Here is a 27,963-nt window from a genome sequence, read left to right as displayed (position 1 = left end):
CCTGACTTACTCAGGTCTTGGGCTCTGGGAGCCTGTCTGTCCTCAGCAGGCTCTGTGACACCAGGGCATGTCACTCACAGAGCCTGTTTCCAGTTCATTTGTTTGGCTGATTCATTGCTTCTACTCATTTCACCTTTGGCTTCTGGGAACATGGGCACAGCCAAGCAGGATGAAGAGACAAAGTAGAATAATCTCTTTAATGTTGGGCCAGTTTCAGGACAGACCAGTCTAGTCATAAGGAGAGGAGCGAGTCCTGGACATAGGTATATCTTCAAGATCCCCTGAAGGGTTTTTTAAATTGTTGTTTTTGAGGCAGTTTTGTTTCTGCATTTAAATATTCTTTTAATAACTTTTTTCTGATTACAAAAGTAATACATATTCTATGTAAGACACTTGGAAAATAACACAGAAAAAAGCCCTTGGTGTCTACCCACCATCTGGAGACAGCCACTACTAACAATTTGGCACAGGCCCCTTCTTTGCACATGTACCCAAAACATACACATATTCACATATTTTAACAAAACGTACACCGTGAAGACATGAAATAGCCTGTGTTTACCACTGAAAAGTGTATCATGATTATTTCCCAAATCAACAGATAGTCTTCTACATCCATTTTAATGGTTATGGGGTATTTTCTTAGCCCTTGCCTTGGACATCTGGATTGTTTCTAATTGTTTGTTATTAAATATCCTTGTTACCTTCATTTTAGCACTTTTCTCTGCTTACCACTTTAGGGACAGAGTCCTAGAAATGGGATTGTCAGATCAACTATTTTTAAGGCTTCTTCCTTCTGCAAGGTTTTACCGTTCACACTCCCAATAGCAAAGTGGACATGCTTGTTTCCTTATATTCAGGGTAGCATAAAACTTCTGTATTCATTTTCATTTTTGCTCATCTATTCCTTTTTCTTGAGAGTTTTTAAGAAATTTTTACAACCAGAGGACTCAGCCAACCCTGCCTGCCTTGCAGTCCCTGATTGAGACTTTGGTATTTCCTTTTTTCCTGGGCAGAGTGGTACCCTGAAAACAGCCCTGCTGGACTACATCAAACGCTGCCACCCTGGGGACAGTGAGAAGCACAACATGATCGCCCTGTGCTTTAGCATGTGCCGAGAGATTGGCGAGAACCACGAGGCAGCTGCCTGCATACAACTGAAACTGATTGAGTCTCAGCCCTGGGGTGAGTGAGGTCACAGCAGCAACCCCATGGCCATGCTGTTAGCCCAGGAAAGTTCTTAGGGCTAAGAAGGGCAAGAGCACATGAGATTGGCTATTAGCAGCTGAGGTCAGTTTGTCACTCAGCGGGGGTCCTAGCTAGGCAGGTAAGAGATGGAAGGGGGACTTAGGTGAAGTTATAGTAAGAGTGTGTGCATTTCTGGTCCCAGTCGCCTTTACCTGGACACACCTGCCTCCCTGTGAATGAACGTGGCTGGGATTTCTAACTAAGCCCACTGTCACCACCAGTGGGGTGAGAACAGCCTACCTTGGTAGTGAGACTCAGCAAGCCTTCTTTATTTCCTGGCAGAGGACAGCCTCAAGGATGTACACCAGCTGAAGCAGCTGCTGCTGAAGGCCCTGACTCTGATGCTCGATGCAGCAGAGAGTTATGCCAAGGTAACCACAGAGAGTTTTATTTACTCCACATTGGGCTTAGGACTTGGTGTCTGCAGTAGAGAATTTTCTTTTATCCTTGGATGCCTCCCAGTAAAGCGGGAGGGTGTCATGAGCCAACCAACAGCAGAAGAGCTGAGTACAGTTCTTGGAGAGTTCACACAGGAGATGGTGGCCACTAAGTCTCTCTACCTGTGTCTCCCTCTACCCGTCTGTCAGGATTCCTGTGTACGACAGGCCCTGCACTGTCACCGGCTCACCAAGTTGATAACTCTACAGATTCACTTTCTGAACACTGGCCAGAACACAATGCTCATCAACTTGGGTTGCCACAGGCTGATGGACTGTATTGTGGCCCTACCTCGGTTCTACCAGGTGAGCAAGAAAGAAAACCCGAGCCAGCACTGCCAGCATCCTAAGGGCTCAGGGCTAGTGACAGAACTAGGCCAGTCCACTTCTGCTTACGTAGCTGTCTTGATACTACTATGAAAAGAGGCAATTTGGTGTATCTCTCACTAACACATTCTGTGGGCAGAGCCTAGTGAACCGGGAGAGAGTTACTGTTTCCTTCTCTCACGCTGTTAGGCCAACAGAAGACAGACTTTGGCACCCCTTAGACAGGTGAGGTTCAGTGCTCCTGCAAGAATCTTTTAGCCATAATGTTTACAGAGTGGTGTACCCAGGTTAGTATAGGGAGTCAGGGATGCCAGGAGATTGGTTCTAGCCTTTTAATGAAGATCAGGGAATCAGCCCTCTTACCATTTCTTATGCAGTTGAGTTAGTGGGAATAATATATTCTTTCTGAGCAGTTCTATTAATCCATTATGAGGAAGATTAAAAATGCTGAAGACATTTGGGGGTTTATGGGAGGGAATGCCAAATACACACCAGACTTTTCACCAGCTCTGATACATAGAGCCTTTTAACATAATTGTTTATGACCATATTCACTGTATGAATGTACAGTATTGTTTTCTAGAACAATTTGCCTTCAGTTTTACATCAAATGAGCTCTGATGGTGTCCTTCACTTCCATCCTTTTAAGGCATCTATTGTGGCTGAGGCCTATGATTTTGTGCCAGACTGGGCTGAAATTCTATACCAACACGTGGTTCTTAAAGGAGACTTTAATTACTTGGAAGAATTTAAGCAGCAAAGATTATTAAGGCCCAGTATATTTGAAGAGATTTCAAAGAAGTAAGTATTAGAAGTTGACTGTAAGCATTTCTCCTTGCCTCCACTATGAGGTGAGATAGGTATAAGAATTTTATGGCTAAGTACAATATGCCTTTAGCCCCTCTGCTTAAAACGGCAAAGAGATGTCAAGAATTCCCAGAAAGATCTCTTAACAGATATATGCAAACAGATGAAAGATGACAGTTTGCTTATGATGCTTTGTACTTAAAAATGGGAGGATAGCTACTCAGTGCCTAAAACACTAATCATCAGAGGTGCCTTTTAGATTGTTGAACTTATTGTAATTAGCATTAGTACTCATTTTTAATGAAATAGTTTGTGTTTATCAAGTATCCTCAATATTACTCTGAAATAATCTCCTAGACTCCAACACCCTCTTCTCTCTAGGTAGTGGTCAGTGTTTTCAGAGCTGATAGCCCTCACTCAAAATACAGTGTCTTGAGCCTGGGTATGGTGGCATGCTTCTGTAGTCCCAGCTACTTGGGAGGCTGAGGCAGGAGGATTGCTTGAGCCCAGCCAGGAGCTCAAAGCTGTAATGAGCTACGATCCTATCCGTGAATAGTCACTGTACTCCAGCCTGGGCAACCAACAGGAGACCCTGTCTCTAAAAACTAATACAGCATATTAACCTGTGCATTGTATTTCTTTATCTAGATGTAGACAACATCAGCCTACTGACATCGTCATGGAAAACCTGAAGAAGCTACTGACATACTGTGAAGATGTCTACCTGTATTATAAGTTGGCATATGAACACGAATTTTATGAAATTGTAAGTGTGCTTCTGAAGGACCCTCAGACAGCTTGCTGCCTGAAGGACATGCTAGCAGCTTAGATGATTTCATAGGTGCCTGTTTTCCTGTCCTGATATGCGATTCTCTGGCAAATACATGTCTGTGATTCTGCAAAGTAGAATAATGCACTGGGGATCTTTCTTTGTTGTCCAAGGTGAAAAAAGCCCAGGACTATACCATATCATTCCTTTGAGGGGGTAGTGCGTAAAGAATGAGAAACTTTTAACAAGGAAATTCCTATTTAAAAGTAACTTTTCATCTATACTAAGATCAATATTAAGATCAAAAGCTTTCTCTTCCTCAGGATGGCTTCTACTTTAGGACATGATACAGTAATGATTAAAGAATACCTGTGCCTGCAGATTCCAGTTTCAAAGAAATTTAATATTATTTACACAGTTAGGGAACAGGTGGTACATTTGTTAGAAACTGATCTTTCTGTAATAAAATAGATTTTAAATTCATTGTATGTCATTATTACTGCTAAGGAAATCTTAGCCCTTTTCTGCCTTAAAACAATCTTATTTAAGTTATTGCTGTGTTCTGTTAATTCCTCAAATCACTTAGATGGTCCTGTGTCCAATTAGAAGTCTACAGAGCTTTGACGTTCCTATTTCCTAAATAAAAGAAATTAAAAACATTTTTTGCTCTGTCCCTAGGTCTGCTTTTGAAAATTAGAAAAAGACTAACCACAAATTTAAACTGCTTAGCAGAAGAGCTATAAAGAAGACTCCCCAATCTATGCTTACAGCCGTAACCTGAGTTATAGGCTCAATTACTCCAAATAAATAATTCTTCTAAGTACTTATTTAGGCCTTAGTATAGCTAAACAACAAAATAATTTCCCCAAATAAATAAGAAGAGGAGGCAGCCTTTGTTGCTCTGCAGTGACATTATTAAGGACCTGGCAAATCATTCTGGTTTTAAAGCGGTTAACTACGTCAAGCATTTATTAAACTTTAGTATATAGAGAACTCTAGTCCCAAGAGCTGTGTTCTATCTATACTCTTCAAAAATATCTCTTGGGAGGTAACACAAAATTTAAGTCCTCACAATAGTGATTTTATTAAATTAGTTGCTTTATAAAACATTGCAGATGTCATAATTGTTAACATAACAATTTACCAAACTGTAGTTAACTGGTGCAGTTTGCTGAGCATGTTTTATAAAGGAAAAGAAATGCCAAAACCCTGTTAAAGTTGTTCCATTGTAGCCTAGGAAAACAAAGGAGATTTGTTTCTCAGACACTCAGACCAGGCAAATAAAAACAGGTGAAGAGTTTCCCCCTCCCCCACCTGAAGCACTCCATCAGTAGAAATAGTCTGATAAATAAAAACTAGACAGTCTATGCACTCAGAGATTCCACAACTTGTAATGCAATAATGGAGAGATTTACCTTCTTCAGCTTCAAAGTTGGAGGGTTTTGGTCATTTAATTTTTATCAAACTAGTGCTTTTCAGCCGCAGTATCTTCACTCTGAGATAAGCAGTCCTCTTCACAATGTATTTTTAATATCCTCACGCTCAATTTTAAGACAAAGCAATTTTAATACTAGGTGCATACCACATGCCCTTGCTGCAAACTGCTTTTCTTGACAAGTTATGAAGTAGTTCAAGGAGGTATGGTTAAGGCTGTATTACTGAATGGTGCTGGTAAATACTACACAATTTTTTATCATGTCACAACCTTTTGTTTCCAATTTAGTGACTGCTGCTATGGAATCAGATAGCAACAATGACAACATTATTAGGTTTGTTTTGTTTTGAACTATGATTTAGTAGCAACTGAGGTTCTCGATTTTAACCCCTTGGCAGCAAGATCCAAGTTCCCTCATTTGCACATTAGCACCTAAGTGTCAAGGGGTTAAATAACCAGCACAAAAGATACTGCACTTCTGGATTGTAGCATTTGGCAGAACTGAAAGGAAAGGAAATTGTGCTACATGTTGAAGGGATTGTGGGCAACATAAAGAAGACATCAGAAGATAAAATGTCACATGAAGTCTTCATAGTCTTGTACATATCCTCCATCGTAACCACCATAATCTGCCAGATCATCTTTCATGGTGGCCTTTAATCCCCCTCCAGGAACCACACCTTTCTTCTTCTTTTTGGCTTTGCTTTGCTAAAGATGAAAGACAGTTAATTCATGAGACTATCTGCTATGGGCATCTTATCTGGTATAGCAACCCTCATAGAGATACTAAAGCCTCTGGTCCCAGAAAACCTTTAGTGCTCTAAGGAAGGCTCTAACAAGCCTACATGTTATATACCTAAATAGGTCTGCAAACGGTCTCCAGAGTCGCTCTCTCTAAAACTTGAGTCCTGTTCCGGCTCTGGATACCTAGCCCTCCAGCATGGGTTTAAGTTCTTGGTAGAAGAAAATTTTTTAGAAAGTGTGGGTAAGTACCCCTAATGTAAAACCACACAAAAGAGTAACCTTTAATCACTTGGCATACTTATTTTACTCTTACATTACCCTGCAAAGTGGGTATTCCTGTCCCCATTTTAGAAGAGAGACATCTGGGGCTCAGAGAAGTTGACTGAACCCAATCTGTGTGATTTCAGCAGTTTCTATTAACTTAGAAAAGAGGAACATAAATAAGTCTATAAATAAAAGGACAGTAATTGCACCCATATTCTTATTCTATTTCAACTTAAATGGTATTAGTGAATTGCTTGACTTTTAAATTTTTTAGGACAGGGCTATCTCACTATATTTGTTGAACATTCCGCCTATGACCCCATCCTAATGTAATATACATTTCCCTACACAGCCTGCTCTTACCTTTTCTTGCTTCTGTTTTTCACTGCAAAGCACAGTCAATGAATTGGTAATCTTTTTCAAGTCATCAATTTCCACTTAAAAAAAAAAAGCATACCATTAAACTTTAACTTTTAAGCATTCTGAAAAACAAGTAAAAGCAAAATATACATTCCAAAAGTGCTATGAGAAATCTAATTTGTTCACCATTAAACTTCAGCAACTTAAAAGGGCCATGAATTTCTCCTTTTAAACATAAGGCCACAAAGAATCATTCAGCCTATGGCTAGCCTCACAAATCAGAACTCGCTATTTAACGCACTGACTGCCATACTAGAAACAATTTTTTCCTTGGGGCTACGGGTGTTTCATTACAAAAACAGAAAAACTTTGAAAACAAAATGATCCTTTCTAATGTAATGAAAAATTTGTCATTTTTTATTGTTTTCTGTGCAGGAGTTATATGCAACTTGAAAAACAGTTCACATGGCTCCCAAGGTGAAGAGACCTGTCAGTTATATATACTTCATGAGGCCCCAGGCTCAAAACTAGCATGAGTTAAATACAACTCACATGGCAGTTAATGTGTTAAAGTAAAATGGCAGGGATGGGCGTGGTGGCTCACACCTATAGTCCCAGCTACTCAGGAGGCTGAGGCAGGAAGTTGCTTGAATCCAGGACTTTGAGGTAGCAGTGAGCTATAATGGATGATGGTAGCCTGGGCAACAGAGACCCTGTCTCAAAAAAAAAAAGCGGTAAACTCTAACACAAATTTAGCTTAATGACTGATAGTCACCAACATACCACTGGCTCAACCAAAGAGAAATTATGCCTTTATAGCTCAAAGTGCTCCCAACCATTCTTTCTTACTCAGTCTAAACTAACAGGGGAAGATAACATGCCCTTTCATAATATAGCCTCAATGCTCAGCAAGGAACAGCTGAATGAACATGGAATGACAATTCTTAAATCTACAGCTGACAACACTCTAACAGAGGAACAAAAATAATGATTATCTCAGTGTCCTACCAAGAGACAGGCCTATTTAGTGGACAATGTAGCCTACCATCCTTATAAAAATATGAAGCTGGAAAGAGGCACCCATTTTTAGCTACCAGAAAGTATTCAGTTTTGGTTAGAGAACATCTCCAAAACCAGGAAAAATAGTACATGTAGAATAAAATACCAAATCTGGGTATATCACTGATCAAATTCAGAACCCCCAGCTTAGTGATACCTTCTCAAAGAAAACCCAACTTAAAATTCATTTGTGGGATTCTTTTTTCTCATACTTAAAAACAGCAAATACTAGCAAAACCAGTCCCTTCTATATGAGTGCTGCACCTCCCCCTCCCTATGGTTGTCACTCCCATTCGCCCTGCCCTGAAATGCACGATCCTCTCATGGCGTGGCACCATACCCATGGGCCCAGAGAGTGGGTGCCAGCTCTGTTGAGCAACTGGTACCTTGTCTGAGGCTTTCTCATTTATAAAATAAATACACAAGTTGCTGAAATCTCACCCATCTCTAAAATCCTATGTGCCCAGAGATCCATTTCCCTCAAAATGATCATAGCCCCTTTCAAGAGATAATTAGATAAAAAGAGTAGGCCAGAGTTTTATTAGCTGCTTTGCCAACAAGCCTAAATGCCCCTTTGGGAAGCCACTGTAAAACAATTAAGAAGGCAGCCTCCCACCACACCTCAAAAAAATCTCAACACTCAAATTCATTGTATATTTGCAGAACAACATTCCCAAGGTAATTGCTAAACAGGAAATCCTGAGTCTATGTTATAGCATCTAGAATAACAACAAACAAAGAATACCCCTCCAACTCTCTTCAGTATGATGTCCTACTAAAATCTACCCTCAGGCACTAGAGATTAGAATTACTTACATGAAATACACACATCTCGAACTAAGACTTCCAAAAAACTGGCATAATATAATGACTTTTCATATTGTGTAATTTTATCTTTTAGTAACTTTCCAAATTCTGTGAAGTCATCTCTTGAAGATGGGTTCATACCATCTATTCCATAAACTGTATTATTAACACCTATAAGAGAGAAGAAGCACTGAAAAAATATCAGGAAGTTAGGATTTTTTTTTTAAGTTTATAAACCAATCAGCTATCTGAATAACCTTATTATTTCATTCTAAAGCAGGGGTTCTTAACTTGGGGCCACTGGAGTCATTGGACAGAATTTAGGGGGGAGGTCTGAATTTGAATTAGAAAAAAATTACATCTTTATATTTTTACTAACCTAGAATTTAGTATTTCCATCAGTTTTGATTATAGGCAATAAATCACAATGGTATTAGCAAATCCTGACTTACCAAGAGAGCTCACACTTTCATATGACATTACAGATGTTACAGAAATCTTGCAATATTATTCAGTCATCATTGCTTTCAAATTATTAAACCTGCCACTAGATCTTATTTAATACATTAATAAAGAAGCATATAATTATGCATCACAAGTTTATTTTAGTATTTTGATATCTATTTCAATATAACAGGTTTCCTTTGTAAATAAAATCCTATGTATTTTATTCATTTAAAAGCATATTCTATGGAAAACACCATGGAGGCTCCTAAAAAACAGTAAAAATAGAACTACCACATGACCCAGCAATCCCACTGCTGGGTATATACCCAAAGGATAGAAATTCAGTATATTGAAAAGATATCCACACTCCCATGTTTACTGCAGCACTATTCACAATAGCCAAGATATGGAATCAACCTAAGTGTCCATCAATGGATGAATGAAAAAAGAAATTGTGGTACACATACACACTGGAATATATATACAGCCACTAAAAAAAGAATGAAATACTGCCATTTGCATCAACATGGATGGAACTGGAGAACATTATGTTAAGCGAAATAATCCAAGCACAGAATCTCAAATGTTCTCGCTCATATGTGGGAGCTAAATATTAAGAACAATTGATCTCATGGAGACAGAGTAGGATGATAGTTACAAGAGGCTGAAAAGGATATCAGGCAGGGGAGGATAAAGTGGGTATGGTTAATGGGTGCAAAAATGTAGTCAGAATGAACAATATTTGATGGCACAACAATGACTATAATCAACAAAAAGGTAGGGTATGCTTTAAAATAACTAAAAGAATAAAATTGGATTGTTCCTGATACAAAGAAATAGTAAATGCCTGAGGTGATGGACACCCCAATTACCCTGATTTAATTAATTCACACTGCATGTCTGTATCAAACCATCACATGGACCCTATAAAGACACATAACAATTGTATACCCATAAATAATTAAAAAAAACATATTGGCTGGGCGCAGTGGCTCATGCCTGTAATCCCAGTACTTTGGGAGGCTGAAGCAGGAGGATTGCTTGAGGCTGAGTTCAAGACCAGCCTGGGCAACACAGCAGACTCTACAAAAAATTAAAAAATTAGCTGAGCATGGTGGTGGGCACCTGCAGTCCTAGCTACTCAGGAGGCTGAGGCAGAAGGATCACATGAGCCCAGGAATTCCAGGTTACAGTGACCTATGATGGGGACACTGCACTCCAGCCTGGGCAACAGAGTGAGACCCTCTTAAAAAAAAAAAAAAAATTATGTTAAGAAGGGACCCAGAGGCTTCAGCAGCCAAAGGAGTCCATGGCACAAAAGGAATGATCTTAAAGGTTTGTCAAAGAACAGCCCACAGTACAGTGGGGAAAGATGGAAAAAAAAAAAAACAAAAAAAAACATAAGATGGATCCTGTGAACATATTCATCTAACTCCAGAAGCTAAGCAAGAGTAAAGAGTGTGTTAAATCCAAACAGACAAAATCTGGCCTAAAAGAGTTCTAGGTTAAGTGACAGGTATCCTTCTCAATGTCAAGTTAATTAGCTGTAAATAACACCATGGACTCAGTACTTTAGTAAGAGAAACACAACAGTAAAATCCTATTAAACACTGAGTGTATGGTGCATAATGCTTTACCTTTTAGCCTGTAACTGGTGTCCCATACAAGGCTTTATGCAAGCTCCATAAACCTGCCCCTTTACTAAACACATGGGCAGCTTTCACCATCCATGGAGATACATGATAATGGCCAAGTGCCCTCTATAATCAGATGAGTGCAGTTAAAACCTGCCAAACATACACTGGTTCACAGAACATACACAGCAACTCTTGAGACTGCTAGAGGCCCACTGACAGATAAGGTCGTACTTCCCCCATGCCCCATGGAAAGGGAAAGGATCAGTCGAGTCAGCCTGCTCAATCTGTTTCAGAGAAGAAGCTGGGGGGTAGGGGAGTAGGGGGGTAGGGGGGTGGGAGGGTGTTCTCAGAATAACTAGATCCTTCCTTCTTGGCTATAGATTTGAAAGTTATTTAACTATTTCAACATGATCTTCTACTCTGAGAAGTAGTTAATAGGTAAGGACAACAACTGACTTGGTTAAATGAAGTGAGAGTTTTAACTATTTCTCTGGCTAGGTCTCTTACTCCACCCTCTATGCCATGCAACTCTCCCCCTGGACCACTGTGAATACTATCAATTTATATATCTTACAAATTTCTTTTATCTCATGCACTAACCACGGCTGCAGGTATGGCACACAGAAATGGAGGCCCTCTATAGATAGGGCATGGTGAAGGCCAAGAAGCGCCACAGAAAGAAACAACCCTAAGCACAAGAAGGCACAACCACAGCTGAACACCCCTTCTGGGCCAGCATCCTACTATCTAAGTCTTATCTAGACTTAAGACAACAGGACAGACCGGCAGTCAGTTCAATATTTAGATTTCAAAGCTATACACCTCACATTTCCTCCAAATTTCATCTAACTGATATGTTCTAGGCAACAGCGTACTTTATTTGGGTCCAATGACTTTTACCTTAATAATCTTTTATTTGATACTCAAAACAATTATTCAAAAATCTAAACATGTATCTCATTCTACCTTCTCAAGTGATGAAATCTCAAATGTACACAAAGATATAAAACTGCTCTCTAATACCTAAATTAGCTAGTATAATGTTTCTTTTAAAAAAAGATGTTTTCTAAACTTTCATAACTAGTAAAACTTACAGAGTTTTCACCTGGAACAGTTCAATATTGCACTGTGATTGTACTACTATCTTACCAAAAGTTTCCTTAGCTAATTCAAGGTCTGACTCTTCCTGTAATTTCTTTAGCCGCAGTTTATCTGCTAATTGTTCTTCTGCTGTTAGCACTTTAGGTTCTTCAGGTTCTTCTAACTGAAAGGAGACACAAAAGAAGTGTTTAAAAAAGGACTGGGATTATGATGGACCTAGTACATTTCTTTATTATATAAATTTGTAATAGGTATATATAATTATAAATAATAGCAAACACAAAGTGATTACTGTATTTCAAAAAGCATTCTTCTAAACACTTAGATATTCTTATTCCAATTTTACAGATTAAAAATGATGACACAGAGAGGTTAAATGACCTGCCCACACACAGTAACAGAAGGTAACACAGCTGTAATGTAACAGAGCTGAGATTTGAACTGAGGAAGATGGGGTATTTCTATAGCCTTTTTTAAAAATAAAGAAGATTACAGACAAGGTGAAAATGTCACTTTCATACGCTGTTACTGAGACTATGTTGCAACAGCTTTTCTAGGACAACTTATTAATACAAATCAAGTCTTAAAATATTTTTATATGCTTTAATCAAATAATTCCACTTCCAGGTATTTATCTTAAGAAACCTAAGATGCAAACAAATATTTAAGCACAAGAATGCTTACTGGAATGTTATTTAAAATTTCAAGTAAATTTACAGATAACCTGAATGTCTAAAAACAGAATGGCTAAAATGTGGCACATCCATGACAACACTATGTACATATTTAAAAACATGTCTTTTCATTCTGTTCATTCTTTTTCATTCATTTTCATCCTTTTTTCAAAGAATCACAAAAATATTTCCCCTTATTGTATGATTATAAAATTATTGTAACAAATTTTAAAATACAGAATAGTAGTTATCACTTATTTCCCAATCTCACTCCTCTGAGATGACAGTTAACAGCTTAGTGTATATCTTTTCCATATACTGTGATATAATTTTCTACAACAAAATGTACTGTGTTTACTATGAGGCAAAATCCTGACAATATTTACTGGAGAAAAAGTGAAGGGACTTTGTGTTCCTCAAGGTTATCCATGGTTCGGCAGTTTGAAGATTCTGATTTGGAAATCTGCTTCTAAAATAGGTATTTTATTTCTCATGGAGAAGACGAAATGAGAAAGTAAAGAAGACATTATGACAAATTAGGAAATCTCAGAACACTTTCTATAAAGAAAAAGGGAAATATTTTGACTTAACTGTTTTAGTAGACCTGGACATCATTATGTATTTCCTGCCTCAAAACTGAAAATATCTGAACTCAGTGCCTGGCCTAAGATAAACTATATACACTGAAATTAAGGCTTCTTCATACTGGAGACTAATATATCAAGATAAAACAAGATATGTATAATTCGAACCTCAATGACGTAGAAGATTCAATCAATACAACTCCTTAGACTGAGTTGTAAGACTCTATTGCTTGCTCTGATCATAGAAACACACACAGCTATTTTTAGATATGCGAATTATTGAAAAGCATCTAAAATGTTCTGGACTGAGGGAAACAGGTACTCTCATTGGTGGCAAATGCAAATTAGTGCAACCCCCCCATGGAAGGCGATTTGGGAACATTTATCAAGACTATAAAAGTGATTTACCCAGCAATCCTATGTTTGGGAATTTATTCTACAAGTATGCATACACTCATTAGAAATGACATACATATATGGTTATTCACTGAAGTATTGTCTATCAAGGAAAGGACTGAGGAGAAAAATCCAACTGTCCCACCAGTAGGGAACTGATGACATAAATTATGGTACATCTACGCAATGGAATATTATACTGCATAGCTTAAAAAAAAAAAAGAATAAGGAAGAATAAACCAGAAACTAAGGAAAATGGTTTCTTACAGGAGGTGATAAGCAACAGGGAAGAGGACAGGAATGGATATTTGAAACTTCCTCCTCCCCCAGCTTTATTAAGCTATAACTGACAAATAAAAACCATATATATTTACAGTGTACAACATGTGTGATATACACACACATCCTAAAATGATTCAATTAAGCTTATTAACATGTCCATCACCTCATATACCATTTTTTTGTGGTGAGATATTTAAGATCTACTCTCTTGACAATTTGAGACTTTTCTGGGCATTCTATTTTTGTCTAGTTTTGATTTCTGAACACGTTTTATGTTCAAAAAACAAATACAAAAGAGAAGAACTCAAATGTAATAAATGACTCCAAAGTATACATAAAACAAGACATAAAGTGATACAGGGAAAATAGTAAAAATTTATTTATTTATTCATTCATTCATTGTTTGAGACAGGATCTTGCTCTGTTGCCTGGGGTAGAGTGCAGTGGCGTCATCGTAGCTCACTACAACCTCAAACTCCTGGGCTCAAGTGATCCTCCTGCCTCAGCCTCCTAAGCAGCTGGGACTACAGGCACACACCATCCTGCCCTGCTGATTTTCTTTTATTTTTTTGTAGAGACCGGGTCTCACTATGTTGCCCAGGCTGGTCTAGATCTCCTGGGCTCAAGCAATCCTCCTGCTGCGGCCTCCCAAACTGCTGAGACTACAAGCGTGAGCTACTGCACCCAGCAGTCAAGTCCTATGAAACTAGGACTTGATCATACATCCTTGGCAGGATACATTTTAAGCCAAAAAGAACTGTAAAGAAATCCTAAATTTCATTCAGTAGTTTTATGTTATTAGTAGTAATAGTGGTAATGTAGAAAAAAGCAAACAATTATGTTATTATTTGAAACCAAGATTTTCAGTATAAGAGAAAATACTGATATGAACTAATGATTACAAACAGGTTTATTTATTTCCTAGCTTTGTCCATGAAAAGGGGTCTGGAAAGCAAGGCCACCCTAATGATACTGAGTACTCCAAGCACCTAGATATGGTCTTTAAATATTATTTCCCACTAAAAAGAACCTTAGAGAAGTAGCGGTTCCAGATGTGAGGAAGAGAGCTTACCAAAAAAGTCTGGAACTTCTTACTGTGCCAGAAACAAGGATGCTCTCAAGACTAATGGTGGCAGTGGGGGTCTATCAAAAAGATTAACACAGGAACCAGTATAAAGGGACTCCTACTGGCCGAAGTAGGGACAATTTAAGCATCAAAAAAATAATCGCTATACCTGAGTAAAACAATAAATTTATAAAAATCCGTAAGTTGGACAGGCACAGTGGCTCATGCCTATAATCCTAGCACATTGGGAGGCCAAGGTAGGAGGATCAATGGGGCCAGGAGTTCAAGACTAGCCTGGGCAACATAGCAAGACCCTGACTCCACAAAACATAAAAAAAATTAGCTAGGTGTGGTGTTGTGTGCCTGTAGTCCTAGGCAACTACTGAAGCAGGGATATTTCTTGAGCCCAGGTGTTAGAGATTGCAGTAAGCTATGATGACACCACTGCACTCTAGCCTAGGCAACAGAGCAAGACCTTGTCTCAAAACAAATAATAAATGCTATAAGACCATAAATTTACTCAAGAAAGAAAAAAGTAAAACCAAAAATACCCCTCATGTTTTACCATTTGATGTTGTTATATCCTCTCCTTAGCATGAAAATTGGTAATTAAAAAATTAAGCTTTTACTCTGCTTTCCAGTACAAACCATATTCAAAGTAACCAAATAGCGAAAAGAAAAAGCCAGCCGATAAATAGAAAAGTCAGAAAATGCGAAACATCACCCATTCTGCAATCTCTAATAAAATAATTAGGCAATGATCATCAATGATACTGAAACCACTGGGTAAGATGATACTAAAAACTACTAGATTACTTGTAAAAGGAAAAATGTAATTTTATAATGGAAGGATCAGGCTGTCACCACTTTAACCTAGTGATCAATTTCAGCATTACTAACTAGGACTGACATTACACAACTCCTGATGTGATATGATATGAAACACAGCATTACTTCTAATGTATTCCAGTCAAAAATATTTAACCTGAATCTACTCAAACTTTTAGACTTCATTGTCAAGTTATAGGAAATTGCAATTATGAGGAAGCAATCAGACAAATCTAGAAGGTGGGATGTTCTACAAGACATCTAACTTGGTCTCTTTAACAAGTAATGTAATTGGGGGCAGAGATGTGGGTGGTGGAGAGAGACGCTCACTCTAAAAGACTTAGGATATACTATTAATAACAACCAAATGCAATACATGGTCCTTGTTTGAACAATCCACATGGAAAAGACATTTTGTGACAATCAAAAACTGCATATAAACAGGTTATGTTAAAAAAAAAGTATTGCTCATTTATTAGGTGTGATAATACTATCGTAATCATGTGAGAAACATCCTCACTTTTTCAGAGATGTATACTAAAGTATTTCAAGGTAAAATGCATATGTTTTTTATTTACGTGATTATATTTTAGTGAAACAAGAACAGATGAAGCAAATATGGCAAAACATTAACAACTTAAATCTAAGTGGTATGTATTATTCATTATGCTATTTTCTTTACTTTTATGTTGAAAGCAAATAAATTAATACAATATTCCTGATCCTACACCAAATAATCAAGGAAACATTTACATAATATGTGGTATAGAAACAACCACTTTTTGTATTTCATTCAATATGTACACTGTAGATAAAGACTAATCATGACTACAAAGAACTATAAGCATTGGCAAAAATCACTGACTGTGGTTACTGCAAAATCATGATTGTTCTTGAAAGTTTGTTGAAAAGTTAAAAGGCACTCTAATGCATAAAGCTTCAGTTCTGAGGTTTTTTTTTTTTTTTTTTTGAGACAGAGTCTCACTCTGTTGCCCTGGCTAGAGTGCCGTGGCATCAGCCTAGCTCACAGCAACCTCAAACTCCTGGGCTCAAGCAATCCTTCTGTCTCAGCCTCCCAAGTAGCTAGGACTACACGCATGTGCCACCATGCCTGGCTAATTTTTTCTATATATTTTTAGTTGTCCAGCTAATTTCTTTCTATTTTTTTAGTAGAGAAGGGGGTCTCGCTCTTGCTCAGGCTGGTCTTAAACTCCTGAGCTCAATCTGCCCACCTCAGCCTCCCAGAGTGCTAGGATTACAGGTGTGAGCCACTGCGCCCAGCCTTCGGTTCTGTTTTTGCAAAAACCACCATCAATTTCTTTTGGATTTCACCTATCATATGGTATCCATTTATAGTCCTTACAGAGCCCTTCAAATTGCTAGGTAATTATTTGCAGCCTGTTAAGACACTGTACCACTACTGATGGGGGAATTTTTTTTTTTTTAGAAAATGAATAGTACTTACCCTTTTTTTAATTTCTTCTTGCCTTTTCTTCTGTTGCCGTTCTTTCTCTTTTATCTTCTCTGCTATTTTTTTCTTGTCTGAAATTTTTACTTCTGAAAGTAAAGACATGTTTTATTCACAGTTATACTACATATTTTCCAATTTATGGATGAGATAGACATGATACTTATATACTTAAGAGACCAAACTTTTCCCAGCTTCAGTTTCAAATGACGATTTCCTCACAAATAATGGGGAAATTCTGAGACTCTCTATTTTTTTTTTCTGCTGAGAGAGTAAGCCGGCCATTTGAAGCACCTCACCACACCCCCTCTTCCTCTCTAATCTGACCCCTAAGATCCAAACATCTCCCTTCATATTTCTGCATCATCCTTTAGGCACAACTTATATCATTCAAGTATAAACCCACACCCCCTATCCATACTCTCCTCCTAACAATACCAAGCATTCACATAGAAATATAGCAGGTATCTAATCTAATTATGTTTTAGGGATGTTTTTAAGGAGAAGAGACATAGAGAGAAGAGAATAACGTGGGAATGGAAGGATGATTGGTTTCTAAATAACAAAATTTTCAACTTTGTGAGCATCTTTTCATTTGTCTTAACATAAGTACCAAATGCTCACCAAGATATAAAACCAAAATGGAGGTGCCCCAAGTGGCTCACCTGGTTTTACTTCTGCTTCCTCTTTTTTTTCATCATCATCATCATCCCAGTTATCCTAAAGAAAAGGACCTCTGTTAATTCTTACATGTTTCCTTTATCATGTGAACCTTATTATCAACTTATCTAACTTCACAGTAACAAACTGGTTGGTATTTTTCTGGTACCACATTAAATTTATAAATTAATGTAGGGAGAACTGACATCTTTATAATGCTGAGCTACTCTAGCTAAGAACAAGGGTTATCCTTCCATTTGTTCAAGTCTACTTCTGTATCTTTCAGGAGTGTTTCAAAGTTTCCTTTAGAGGTTTGCACATTTTTTAAAGTTTATTCCTAAGTATTTCATCTTCTATCTTGCCATTATAAATAGGTTTTTTTTCCCTATTATGTCCTATCACTGGCTACTGTTACATTCCATACACAAATATAAACTATGTGTGTATAGAAGAGCTATTGGATTTTACATATTAATTTTATATCCTGTTACCTTAGTGAATTCATGTATTACTTAAGTTAGATTTATAACTGATTCTCTAGGGCTTTCCAGGTATAGTACCATATCATCTGCAAACAAAAGATAGCATTACTTCTTCTTTACCAATTCTTATGCTCCGTGATTGATTTCTCTTACCTAACTGCACTGTCTAAACCTCTAGTACAATGTTGAATAGCAGCAGAAATAATGGGCATCCTTTCTTTATTTCTCTCTTAATGGAAATGCCTCTAGTATTATCCCATGAAGTGCCACCCAATTTATGCAGTAAAATTTATCAGACTTTGCTTTCCATGCCTCTGGATTTTGAGTCAGTTAGAAAGTCTTTTCTTATACCAAAGAATCCACCCACATTGTCTTCTAGAATATGTAGGGTTTCATTGTTTTTTCATTTAGATCCCTGATCCATCTGGAGTATTTTCTTGTGTATACTGTGAAGCATGGTTCTACTTTTTTTTTTTCCAAATGGCTAGCCAGTTGTCACAGCATCATTTACTTAAAAAGTCCATCTTTGCCCTGTGCTATGGTATGAAAGTGTCCTCCAAAGTTCATGTGTTTAGAACTTAATCCTCAATGCAACATTATTAAGAGAGGTAGGACCTTTAAGAGGTGATTAGGTCATGAAGGCTCTGCCCTCATGAATGGCTTAATGCCATTATCACAAGAGTGGGTTAGTTATAGCAGGAGTGGGTGGGTTCCTGATAGAAGGATGAGTTTTGACTCCTGCCCCCAACTCCTTGTGCTCTTTTGTCCTTCCACCTTCCACCATGGGATGATGCAAGGCCCTCACCAGATGCCAGCACTTTGAGAGTGGCCTTCCCAGGCTCCAGAACCATGAGAAATAAATCTGTTGTTTATAAATTACTCAATCTATTATATTCTGTTATAGCAGCACAAAACAGATTAAAATACCCTGTGATTTACCACATAGTAAATCATATGTACTCGGTCTACCTCTGGGCTTTCTATCCTATCCTACTGGTCTACTGTCTCTTCATACACCAGCACCATACTGTTTTAATTGTAGTCCCCATTTGTAGGTTGGCTTTCAGGTTTTTTAGTATTTTCCTGGCCTTTCTTGCATGTTTGTTTTTTTCTTTCTTTCTTTTTTGAGATGGGGTCTCATTCTGTTGCCCTGGGTAGAGTGCAGTGGCATCACCGTAGCTTACTACAACCTCAAACTCCTGGCCTCAAGTGATCCTCCTGCCTCAGTCTCCTAAGTAGGTGGGACTACAGGTGTGTGCCACAACGTCAGCTAATTTTTTTCTTTTTCTTTTTCTTCTTTTTTAGTAGAGACAGGGTCTGGCTGTTGCTCAGGTTGGTCTCAGAACTCCTGAGCTGATGTAATCCTCCTGCCTTGGCCTCCCAGAGTGCTTGGATTACAAGCGTGAGCCAGCACACCTGGCCCCGTGTTTGTTTTTCCATATGAACCTTACATCAACTTATCGAACTCAACAAAAAGCTTCTCCATTAGCAATTAAAATACAAGACAACCAAGCCAAAATTAATAGCCTCTCTTAAAGTGATTCAAAGTTGTTTTAAATAAAGAATTGGGCTGGATGTGGTTGCTCATGCCTGTAATCCCAGCTACTCAGGAGGCTGAGGCAGGAGGATCACTTGAGCCCAGGAGTTTGAGGCTGCAGTGAGCTATGATCACCCCACTGCACTCCAGCCTAGGCGACAGAGCAAGACCATGTGTCTAGAATAAATAATAAAAATTATAAATTGAGAGAACTTTATATTTCTTACTTTCTCAAATGGTAAAAGCATCCCACACTCTAGCCCATAGCTCATTTATTTCAAGGAATATCCCATACGACACAATACTGGTTAATGAATCTATATAATACTTAAAGTCCATTATTAAAGAAGAGCCAAGAGCTGATTAACACCTTCACGGATCTGACTCTCTAACTTGGACAAGGCACTTTGTGATAACAGATCTCTGTCTTCTCTATGTTTAACTCACTCACTGAGCTAAACATAAGCCAATTATCAAACAATTTTCTAAAGGCACCACAGAATTTAGAAGGCTCATGTTTAATAGGGGAAGACACAGGCCCTGTATTTAAATCCAGGGTAGCCAGGCCATTGTCTTAGCAACCATCAAGCATACGATGGCACGCCATCTGAAGCTGGGCCACAGGATGACAGATGCACAGCAGGAAGCCCTGACGATACTCAGAGGCAGAGGCTGACTAATGTGCCACAACTATGACACCAAGCTTCTGGTTTCATAACAAGACAGATCATAAATCTAAATCAGTCTAGGTACATAAACTAACCAAGCCTTGATTCTTAATAAAAATCTTTTAAGTCTACCAAAGAAATTAAAACTCCAACACCCCAATTAAGTCTGCCAGGGGGTCTGCAAGCAGAGTGGGAGGAACTTTCTATAAAAGTAAATGTATTTTTGTAATCATCTTGCCTTTTATAATCAAATAGCCTTGGCAATTTAACCCACAATTCACAATTTTAACAGATGGAAAGTAAACCAGCTAGTTATTATTTGGATAACTAAGACACTACAGGTAGAAATTAGAGATCAAATGTTTGTATTACCTCGTTGGTTTGCTTGAGTGTTTATAGCATTACATCACAGTAAAAAAGGAACCAGAGAGCTAAAAATAAGAATTAACTACCACGCATTTTTTTGTTGTTTTAATCTTCACAGAACATAGGAAGGCTGGGTCTGTGAGTGATACGCTTATGCAGTGCTTCTGATAGAAGGACCATTTTCTTACTACAAAGGGGTGCATATTTAACACCATCTAATAATACTGATGATGAGAATAATAATAATAATAGACAGCATTTACTAAGTGCTTACTTTGCATCAGGCACTGAGCAAAGAGCTTTATATGTATTAAGAAGGTTAATCCTCACAACAATCCTGTAAGTAAGGTAGTGTTACCCCATTTTACAGATAAGGAAATCCAGGCCCAGACACAGCTTTCCCACAATCAGTGAAAAACAGTGAAGAGACCTGTTCTGAATGGATCAAAGTTCCTTTAAAGTTACAGTTAGACAGGAAGAATAAGTTCTGGTGCTCTATTACACAGTAAGGTGACTTTAGCTAGTAACAATGTAGTGTATTATTTTAAGATCACTAGAAGATAAAATGCTGAATGCTGTCACCACAAAGAAATGATAAATGTTTAAAGTGATGGATACTGTAATTACCCTGATTTGATCATTATACATTGTAAACATGCATTGAAACATAACACTGTACCCTGTAAATATGTAGTTACTGTGTCAATTATAAGTTAAAAATTAAATAATTTGAAAAAAATAAGCATTTGATTGTGACCGTTTCAGGGAAAATAAAAGAAATGATTTATTACTTTTAAAAAAGCACGTTTTAAATACCTGCTTACAAAGTGCACAGTTTGGTAAAGTTTAATTCACTGTAATAAACTAAGAACACATCTTTGAAGAAACATGCTAAGATTCATCTTTTTTTTCCTCAGTCTTACTCCTTGATACTAAGATTTATCCTTTAAGAATGTACATATAAACTGCTCCTTTTAAGTCTTTAAACATAATGGTAAGGAAGGTCTTTAAAAAGCATGTCTTAAATACTTGTTTGCAAAGTTCACAGATTGGTAAACAGTTCAATTCATTGCAATAAAGCAGCTCATAATGCCAAAAAAAAAAAAGTTCTTAGTAAATGACTTCGTCCCTGAGTCCTGAAGTATAAAATAACTGTCTGGGAACTAAGTCCCTCCTCAACAAAATTTGTTCTTTAAATTAGTTATGGAACAAGCTCCCCTGGAATCATAGGGAAGCTCATCAAAGAGAATGTTATGGCTCAAACTAAGACAGTATGCCCAGCTATGGCTAAACTGGTTACCTGTCCTCAAACCTCTAATTGTCTGTGGTGGTTTTCTGCTAATTTTAAGAAACTGGTCCACAAGTCTTTGGTACTAAGACGCCAAGGAAGTATGGCTGAAAATAAGCAGCTCCATCCCAGTACTCCCAACACAGAGAAACAAATACAACACAGGAGCAATTTCGTTCAACGTTGATGCCCCCCAGTTACCTTTCCCAGTAAAATACCCCCACCCAACCCACATCACTGCTCCTTCAGTACAGTATCTTACTCACACCAACTCTATGTCCCACCTCTATCCCTGCCCCTGGTTTCCTCTTCAAAGCATAAACCTTATCCTAGACACCCATCAGTGCAGGCATAATGAAGCTACCTAGAAATTCCCCAATCCATCACAGAACGGACTTTAGTAACAAAAGGAATGGTTCCTATCAAGTCCTGGGAGGAGCCACAACATCTGCTCCCCAGTTCATAAAAGGACCATGAAAGGCAAGCCTTGCCTGTCACCCTATCCCCAAAGTGCTTGCAACAAGTCTGCCCTGAAGTTACTACCAAACTAGCACTAAGTCTTTAAAGAAAAGAACATAGTAATGTCAGGAAAAAGAGACTGGTCACATCTCCAAATAGATGTAATTACAAAAGCAGAAGGCCAGGTAGCTTTGCTTCCTTAGTTATAAAGTTAGCAGGTACCAGGAAAGTAAATGTAAGGTAGAACGTTTACCATACTACAGAAAAATCTCCCCAATTTTCTGTAAACCCTAGAACTTTGTAAATGCTGGCAACAAATTCAGATAAAATGCAAAGAGAGTTCCTACAGAAATACCTACAATTAACTTAAAATAGGGAGCAAGTCCATTACTCACTTCAAAGAGCCCTAAATTGTTATTTGGTTCAAGAGACTACCTATCAACATCCAATTAAATCCCTTACCCAATTATTTTTGGTAGCCAATAAACCTTCCAAGTATAATTTATCTCCAAAGAATCACCTAGGCTGCTCTCTGAAAATGGCCAGCTTCTTTAAAATAGAGGCTGTTCATAAACTACTTGCTTATCTATACTCTTCCCCTGCAGATACCCATCATTTGAGCCATTTCTCTGAAAGAGATGGCTGCTTTTCAAGTTTAAAACTTGCTTCCTAATTGAACACAACTAAGTATTAAAAATAAAACAGAAAAATTTTAAACCCTGATTTCTTTTTACTTCTAACGATATGACCAGTGGTTGGCTAGTTCTGTCATTTTTTATGACATACAACTATAGAATGTCACATGCAACAAGGACACATTTAGGGCTGAAAATGCTTTCCAACTTAAGCAAGATATATTTATAGATCATCAAATAGAAGTAGCTTCAAAAGAACAAGAAAACTCTTGCCCCATAGCAATAGCCTAGGAACTAACATATACTCCCTTTCCTTTTTTCTTTAAATCATCTCTTGCTGGAAAAAAACCTTTTACTGGTGTTCTATAAGATGTGTGGTTCTGCTCTGAGAGGCCACAGAACTCTGCTATGAGATCCTGGCAAGGATAGACTTCAGCAAAGTTCAGTTTTTCAAAGAAGCCCAAATGCTCTTCCTTCTCTCAGGACTATGCTGGTCTTTGGAGGCCAAGGCACCTGTCTTAGTAAATTCTACTTCGTTTCATTCAACTCATTAAGTTTTTAATATACTGCAATGGCTCAGCACTCAGTGCCTCAATGCCTACCTATCTCATATTCAGAATGATTATCAGCCAAGGGCAGTGGCTTATATCTATAACCCCAGCAACTTGGGGGTGCTGACGTGGGAGGATTGCTTGCTTGAGCCAAGGCTGCAGTGAACTAATGACTGAGCCACTGCAGCCTTGGCACTCCAGCCTAGGCGAAAGAGCAAAACTCTGTCTCAAAAAACAAACAAACAAAAACCCAGTTTTCAACCAATTCTACTTTTAAATTCTTGGCTCAAGATCAAGACAATGAACACTAAACAAGTAGCATATTTATTTTCAATGGTACAGCACAATAAATACACTAAAATATTGTTCAATAGCAAATATGCTTCCTAATTCAAAACTTGCTAGTTTACAAAAATTGTTAGGGTGTTGAAATTATATATGATTGGGATCTTCTTCAAAATAATGTGGTTGGAGGAGAAAAGTGGGGATACAGAGGGAATAAGACTGGTCACTGGTTTATTAAATGTTTCTACTTCTGTATATGTTTGGAGTTTTCCTCAAGTTACACATACACACACACATACACACTCTTTCACATACTACATACAGACACACACACACACTCTCTCTCTTTTCAAGATATCCATTTTCTGGCAAAATGCCCACCTGAGTATTTCCCAGTAATCTCACATTTCTCTAAAATATAGATTCTGTTCTTCAGAAGTTCTGTTTCCAATGCTTGAAAAATATCCTTATTCTGGTAGATTTAACTATTTTTTTTTTTTTTGAGACAGAGTCTTGTTCTGTTGCCTGGGCTAGAGTGAGTGTCGTGGTGTCAGCCTCGCTCACAGCAACCTCAAACTCCTGGGCTTAAGTGACCCTACTGCCTCAGCCTCCTGAGTAGCTGGGACTACAGGCATGTGCCACCATGCCCGGCTAATTTTTTCTCTCTATATATATTTTAGTTGGCCAGATCATTTCTTTCTTTCTTTTTTTTTTTTAGTAGAGATGGGGTCTCACTCTTGCTCAGGCTGGTCTCAAACTCCTGACCTCGAGTGACCCTCCCGCCTCGGCCTCCCAGAGTACCAGGATTACAGGTGTGAGCCACCACACCCGGCCTAGATTTAACTATTAATTAGGATAGGATCCTAACAGAGGATGAACAAGTAGGGTGAGACAGGCAGTTTTCAACTAAATCAGTTCTTTAGGATTTCTTTATAAGGAATTCTATAATACAGTTATAGAAGCAAATGCCTAAGATGGTTGAACACAGCAGAAGTTTCCTCAACACAAACTCTTTGAATAAATTTAACTTATAAGCTGTCTACGAAAATGCTGGGAGACTAGTAAAATGGAGTAAAAGTTGTTGTCCCTTCCAGTAGGTACTCAGTGCCTTCTCAGTCAACACATCCTACACATCACTGCAACAATGAGGAAGGAGTTCCAATATATATGCCAAGTGAACAATTCCCCCAACAGGTTCTGCATAACATCAGGATAATAAGAATGGTAAATAAAGCTAGAATGACAGGAAAGTATGCTGCAGAGTTCTCACCTTTGTAACTAGAAAAAGGCATAGGCTTTTCTGCCCATGAATATTAACAGTTCTACAGTTTCATCTAAGTCCACTTCTGCCACTGCCAGATAGCTTTTTGAAAAGTCAAGGGTAGTAAAATAGTAGGTCTACTAAATGAAAGTGCTAGAGCACATTACTAAAACAAAAACATCAGTTTTCCTTTGATTTCCCAGGATATTACATTAAAGCTATATTCTTAAAGGTTAAGCATCTTTAAAATGCTGATACAAACTGAAGAGCTTACACTGTTTATATATACTTTGCTTTTGAGGACTTTTAAAAAATTCATGTATTATAATATTTAAGGACTATGATTATTGGACCTTATGGAAACGAAGCCTTGTTTACATCTCCTCAGAAAAAGATTAAGGAATAAAACATTAGAATTCAGAAATTTGGTGATGATTCACTACCATCCAAGGTGACAAAATTCAACTCTAGATAGGTAACCTCTGAGCAAGCAAAAACTTGCTGATAATTATCATTATTCCACTCAAAATACAAAATTCACAGTAAATGGACACTGTGAAGGGCACTTACTCCTTCTGGTCTTAAGAAATCATAAAATGTGGCACAAAATAAACCCCAGATACTACATCTAAATAGCCTAAACATATTTTCCATTAGTCAAAAGAAAATCAAGACATGAAGTGGGAGAGAATTAACATTTATTGAATACCTAACAAGTCCCAGGCAACTCTGCTTAGGGTGTGACATATTACTTCATTTAAAATGCAAAATAACCCTGTGATGTAGGCCTTATAATGACCATTTACAGACTGGGAAACCATAACTTGCTTATGTTCACAAATCTAGAAAATGTCAAGGCAACAATATAAACCCAGGTCTGTCTGATTCCAAAATCCAGGAATCAAACTATTCCATGGATACTGTATCTTGGGAATCTAGGAGAAACTCATCAGAAATAAATCAGCAAAACATGGGAATATAACGGACAAGTTCAGCTTCAGAGCTACAAGGTCTACTTCAAAGTTTCTGTAAAAGAAATAGGTTGTTTATATAAAAGAAATTCTGCACTGAATGACTGCACAAGATGATCTTTATGATCCCTTCGAATTTGTAAATCTCCAAAATTAGATCCAAGTGCTCAGAATTACATACATCAGGACTGCCAACTCTTAGATCCCAGGCAGGCTGTTTCATGATACTCAGTCCAGACTACTCCATTCAAACTACATTTTCTGGGACTTCTTCCCTGATATCTCTAATCTTTTATTTGTATCTGTTAACCCAAGGCTCAAAACTGCAAATCTGCTACAATGTAGGGAGGTAACTAATATCTTGTAATGAGGCCAGTAACACGATCCATTCCCATGTTTATGTAACATGTAAATGAGGCATCTAGGTACTTTCAATCAATAATATTACTACTGCTCATTTATTAACTCCAATGTGTGCAAAGCTCAGATCATTCCTGAACCTCAAGCTGTTCGGTAAATCGAATATCCACCTCATCAGACTCAGGAAAAAAGGGAAAAATCCAAGTAGCACTATTAAGTTCACAGTGATTATCTAGCTTAAAATTTTCATCCCAAGCAGGATTTGTAGAGTTCTCAGTTTGTGCTATAGAGTAGTAGTCAGAAAAGTAAAACATTCAATGAAAACCATGAAAAACCATCTTCCATTTCACATAAAACTTTATCTGCACAAAAATAACAAGTTTAAGCTTCAGACAACTTTGTTAATGAAAGACTTAACATTCTAGACTTAAGACGTTTCTAGCCAACGAAAAAAAACAACCCACAAAAATAAATGTCATCTAAAGCGATATGACGAGCCCTTGAGAGTTTTCAAAAACAAACGATGAACATAAAAAATGATTCAAATCTACAGGCATAGGAAAAAAATAAACACTGACTCGTTGTCTACTACAACCACCGAATCTTCAATATTTCCTTAGATGTCGTTCGTACGTAGACGAATGAATAACTGTGTCAACTCTCCATTTTTCTGGTCGCTGCATGGTCTACCCACGTTTCTGTCCATTGACAGTAAGCTACCTCCGTGCTCAGCTCATCTTTTTTACCACAGGGTGGGGGAAGGGAGAGCTAAAAGTTACTCCACTTTACTGTTTTTATTCTTCTCGTGTGGAAAAAAAGGTTGAAATGAAGCCACAATATTTTACTCATCTAACCGCTCCAACTCTGTAAGCGGGCCTTCATAAATGGGTCACTAGCCCTGGGCAGACCTGAGATCAAAACGGCAAGCGAATTTTGAGACTTTCCATATGGGATAAGCCATGGGGCTCAATTCCCAACTTTCTAGTCTCATTCCGGACAGAGACTCCGGACCACAAAGCTTGCACGTGGGCCAGCCCGGCCACTGCTGTCATCTCTCGTAGCCAGTTGGCGGGTGGGATCCAGGCCCGAGCGCGGACCCTCAAAGGGCAGGGGCCCAGGCCGCCGCCCTCGGCGAGGGAGTCCGAGGGGCCACGCCGGCCGTCTCCGGCCCATATGGCCGGCAAGCGCAGGAAAGAGGGCACTGCCGGGCCCTCCGCTCGTGCCTGGACCCACGGCCCGCAGGCCCGGGCGACGCCCCTGGGCCCAGAGTCCGCCTGCCCGCTCGCCCGCGGACAGCCCTGCCAGCCATAGCGCCGGCCCGCTTCCGCGCTGCCCAGCGCCCCAGCCCGCACCCACCTTGACGTCCTCGTCCTCGTCCTCGCCTTCCCATCGGTCCCCGCCGGCAGTGCCGCCGCCCCCCACCTTTCGCACGGGATCTTCCACGGAGAACGTGTCCGCGTCTACGGAAGAGAGCGAGCCGCATTAGTGTCTGACTCGGCGTGGAGCCCGCGCCGGCCCGGGCCCTGGCCCCGGAACTTCTCCTCACCCCAGGAGTCGGAGTCCCCCGCCGCTGCCGCCGCCGCCGCCGCCGCCATCTCGAACCGGGTGTGAACGTGCGTGAGAGGAAGAGCTAGCGAGGAGGTAGCGCGGCGGAGGTGAGTCACTGGGCTTGCTCTCGTTGGCCGGCGCGGGGCAGGCTG

The 27,963-nt window shown here is 38.8% G+C and overlaps 2 protein-coding genes across 3 annotated transcripts in view; one reads left to right on the top strand and one right to left on the bottom strand.

The window, feature by feature from the left end:
- SPG11 (SPG11 vesicle trafficking associated, spatacsin) overlaps positions 1-4,071 on the top strand; it is a 74,736-nt gene extending 70,665 nt beyond the window's left edge. For both annotated transcript variants that reach the window (XM_045528068.1, XM_045528071.1), the window contains 5 exons: positions 1,017-1,185; positions 1,531-1,619; positions 1,836-1,991; positions 2,662-2,813; positions 3,468-4,071. In XM_045528068.1, coding sequence (XP_045384024.1) covers positions 1,017-1,185; positions 1,531-1,619; positions 1,836-1,991; positions 2,662-2,813; positions 3,468-3,648 — 747 coding nt within the window. In that variant the 3' untranslated portion in view covers positions 3,649-4,071. The remainder of the gene's footprint in view (positions 1-1,016; positions 1,186-1,530; positions 1,620-1,835; positions 1,992-2,661; positions 2,814-3,467) is intronic.
- EIF3J (eukaryotic translation initiation factor 3 subunit J) lies at positions 171-27,963 on the bottom strand. Its single transcript, XM_045528074.1, has 8 exons — positions 27,810-27,963; positions 27,620-27,723; positions 17,406-17,460; positions 16,738-16,829; positions 11,491-11,605; positions 8,267-8,428; positions 6,395-6,468; positions 171-5,731 (listed from the first exon to the last, which is right to left on the bottom strand). The coding sequence occupies exons 1-8, from the start codon at positions 27,856-27,858 to the stop codon at positions 5,600-5,602; spliced, it is 783 nt and encodes a 260-aa protein (XP_045384030.1). The 5' UTR covers positions 27,859-27,963; the 3' UTR covers positions 171-5,599.

The sequence above is a fragment of the Lemur catta genome, chromosome 1, assembly GCF_020740605.2.
Source record: "Lemur catta isolate mLemCat1 chromosome 1, mLemCat1.pri, whole genome shotgun sequence".
Taxonomy (NCBI): Eukaryota; Metazoa; Chordata; class Mammalia; order Primates; family Lemuridae; genus Lemur; species Lemur catta.
Note: the sequence above shows the minus strand (reverse complement) of the source record. Positions and strands in the feature narration are given on the sequence as shown.

What these genes read in the sequence shown, in the direction of transcription:
- EIF3J (XM_045528074.1), bottom strand. Translation starts at nt 27,858, where the DNA reads ATGGCGGCGGCGGCGGCGGCGGCAGCGGCGGGGGACTCCGACTCCTGG. An exon ending in ACGAGGACGAGGACGTCAAG is followed by an intron (nt 17,461 to 27,619) that starts GTGGGTGCGGGC and finishes CCTTTTCTTTAG; the next exon opens with GATAACTGGGATGATGATGA. An exon ending in AAAAACAGAAGCAAGAAAAG is followed by an intron (nt 5,732 to 6,394) that starts GTAAGAGCAGGC and finishes TTTCATCTTTAG; the next exon opens with CAAAGCAAAGCCAAAAAGAA.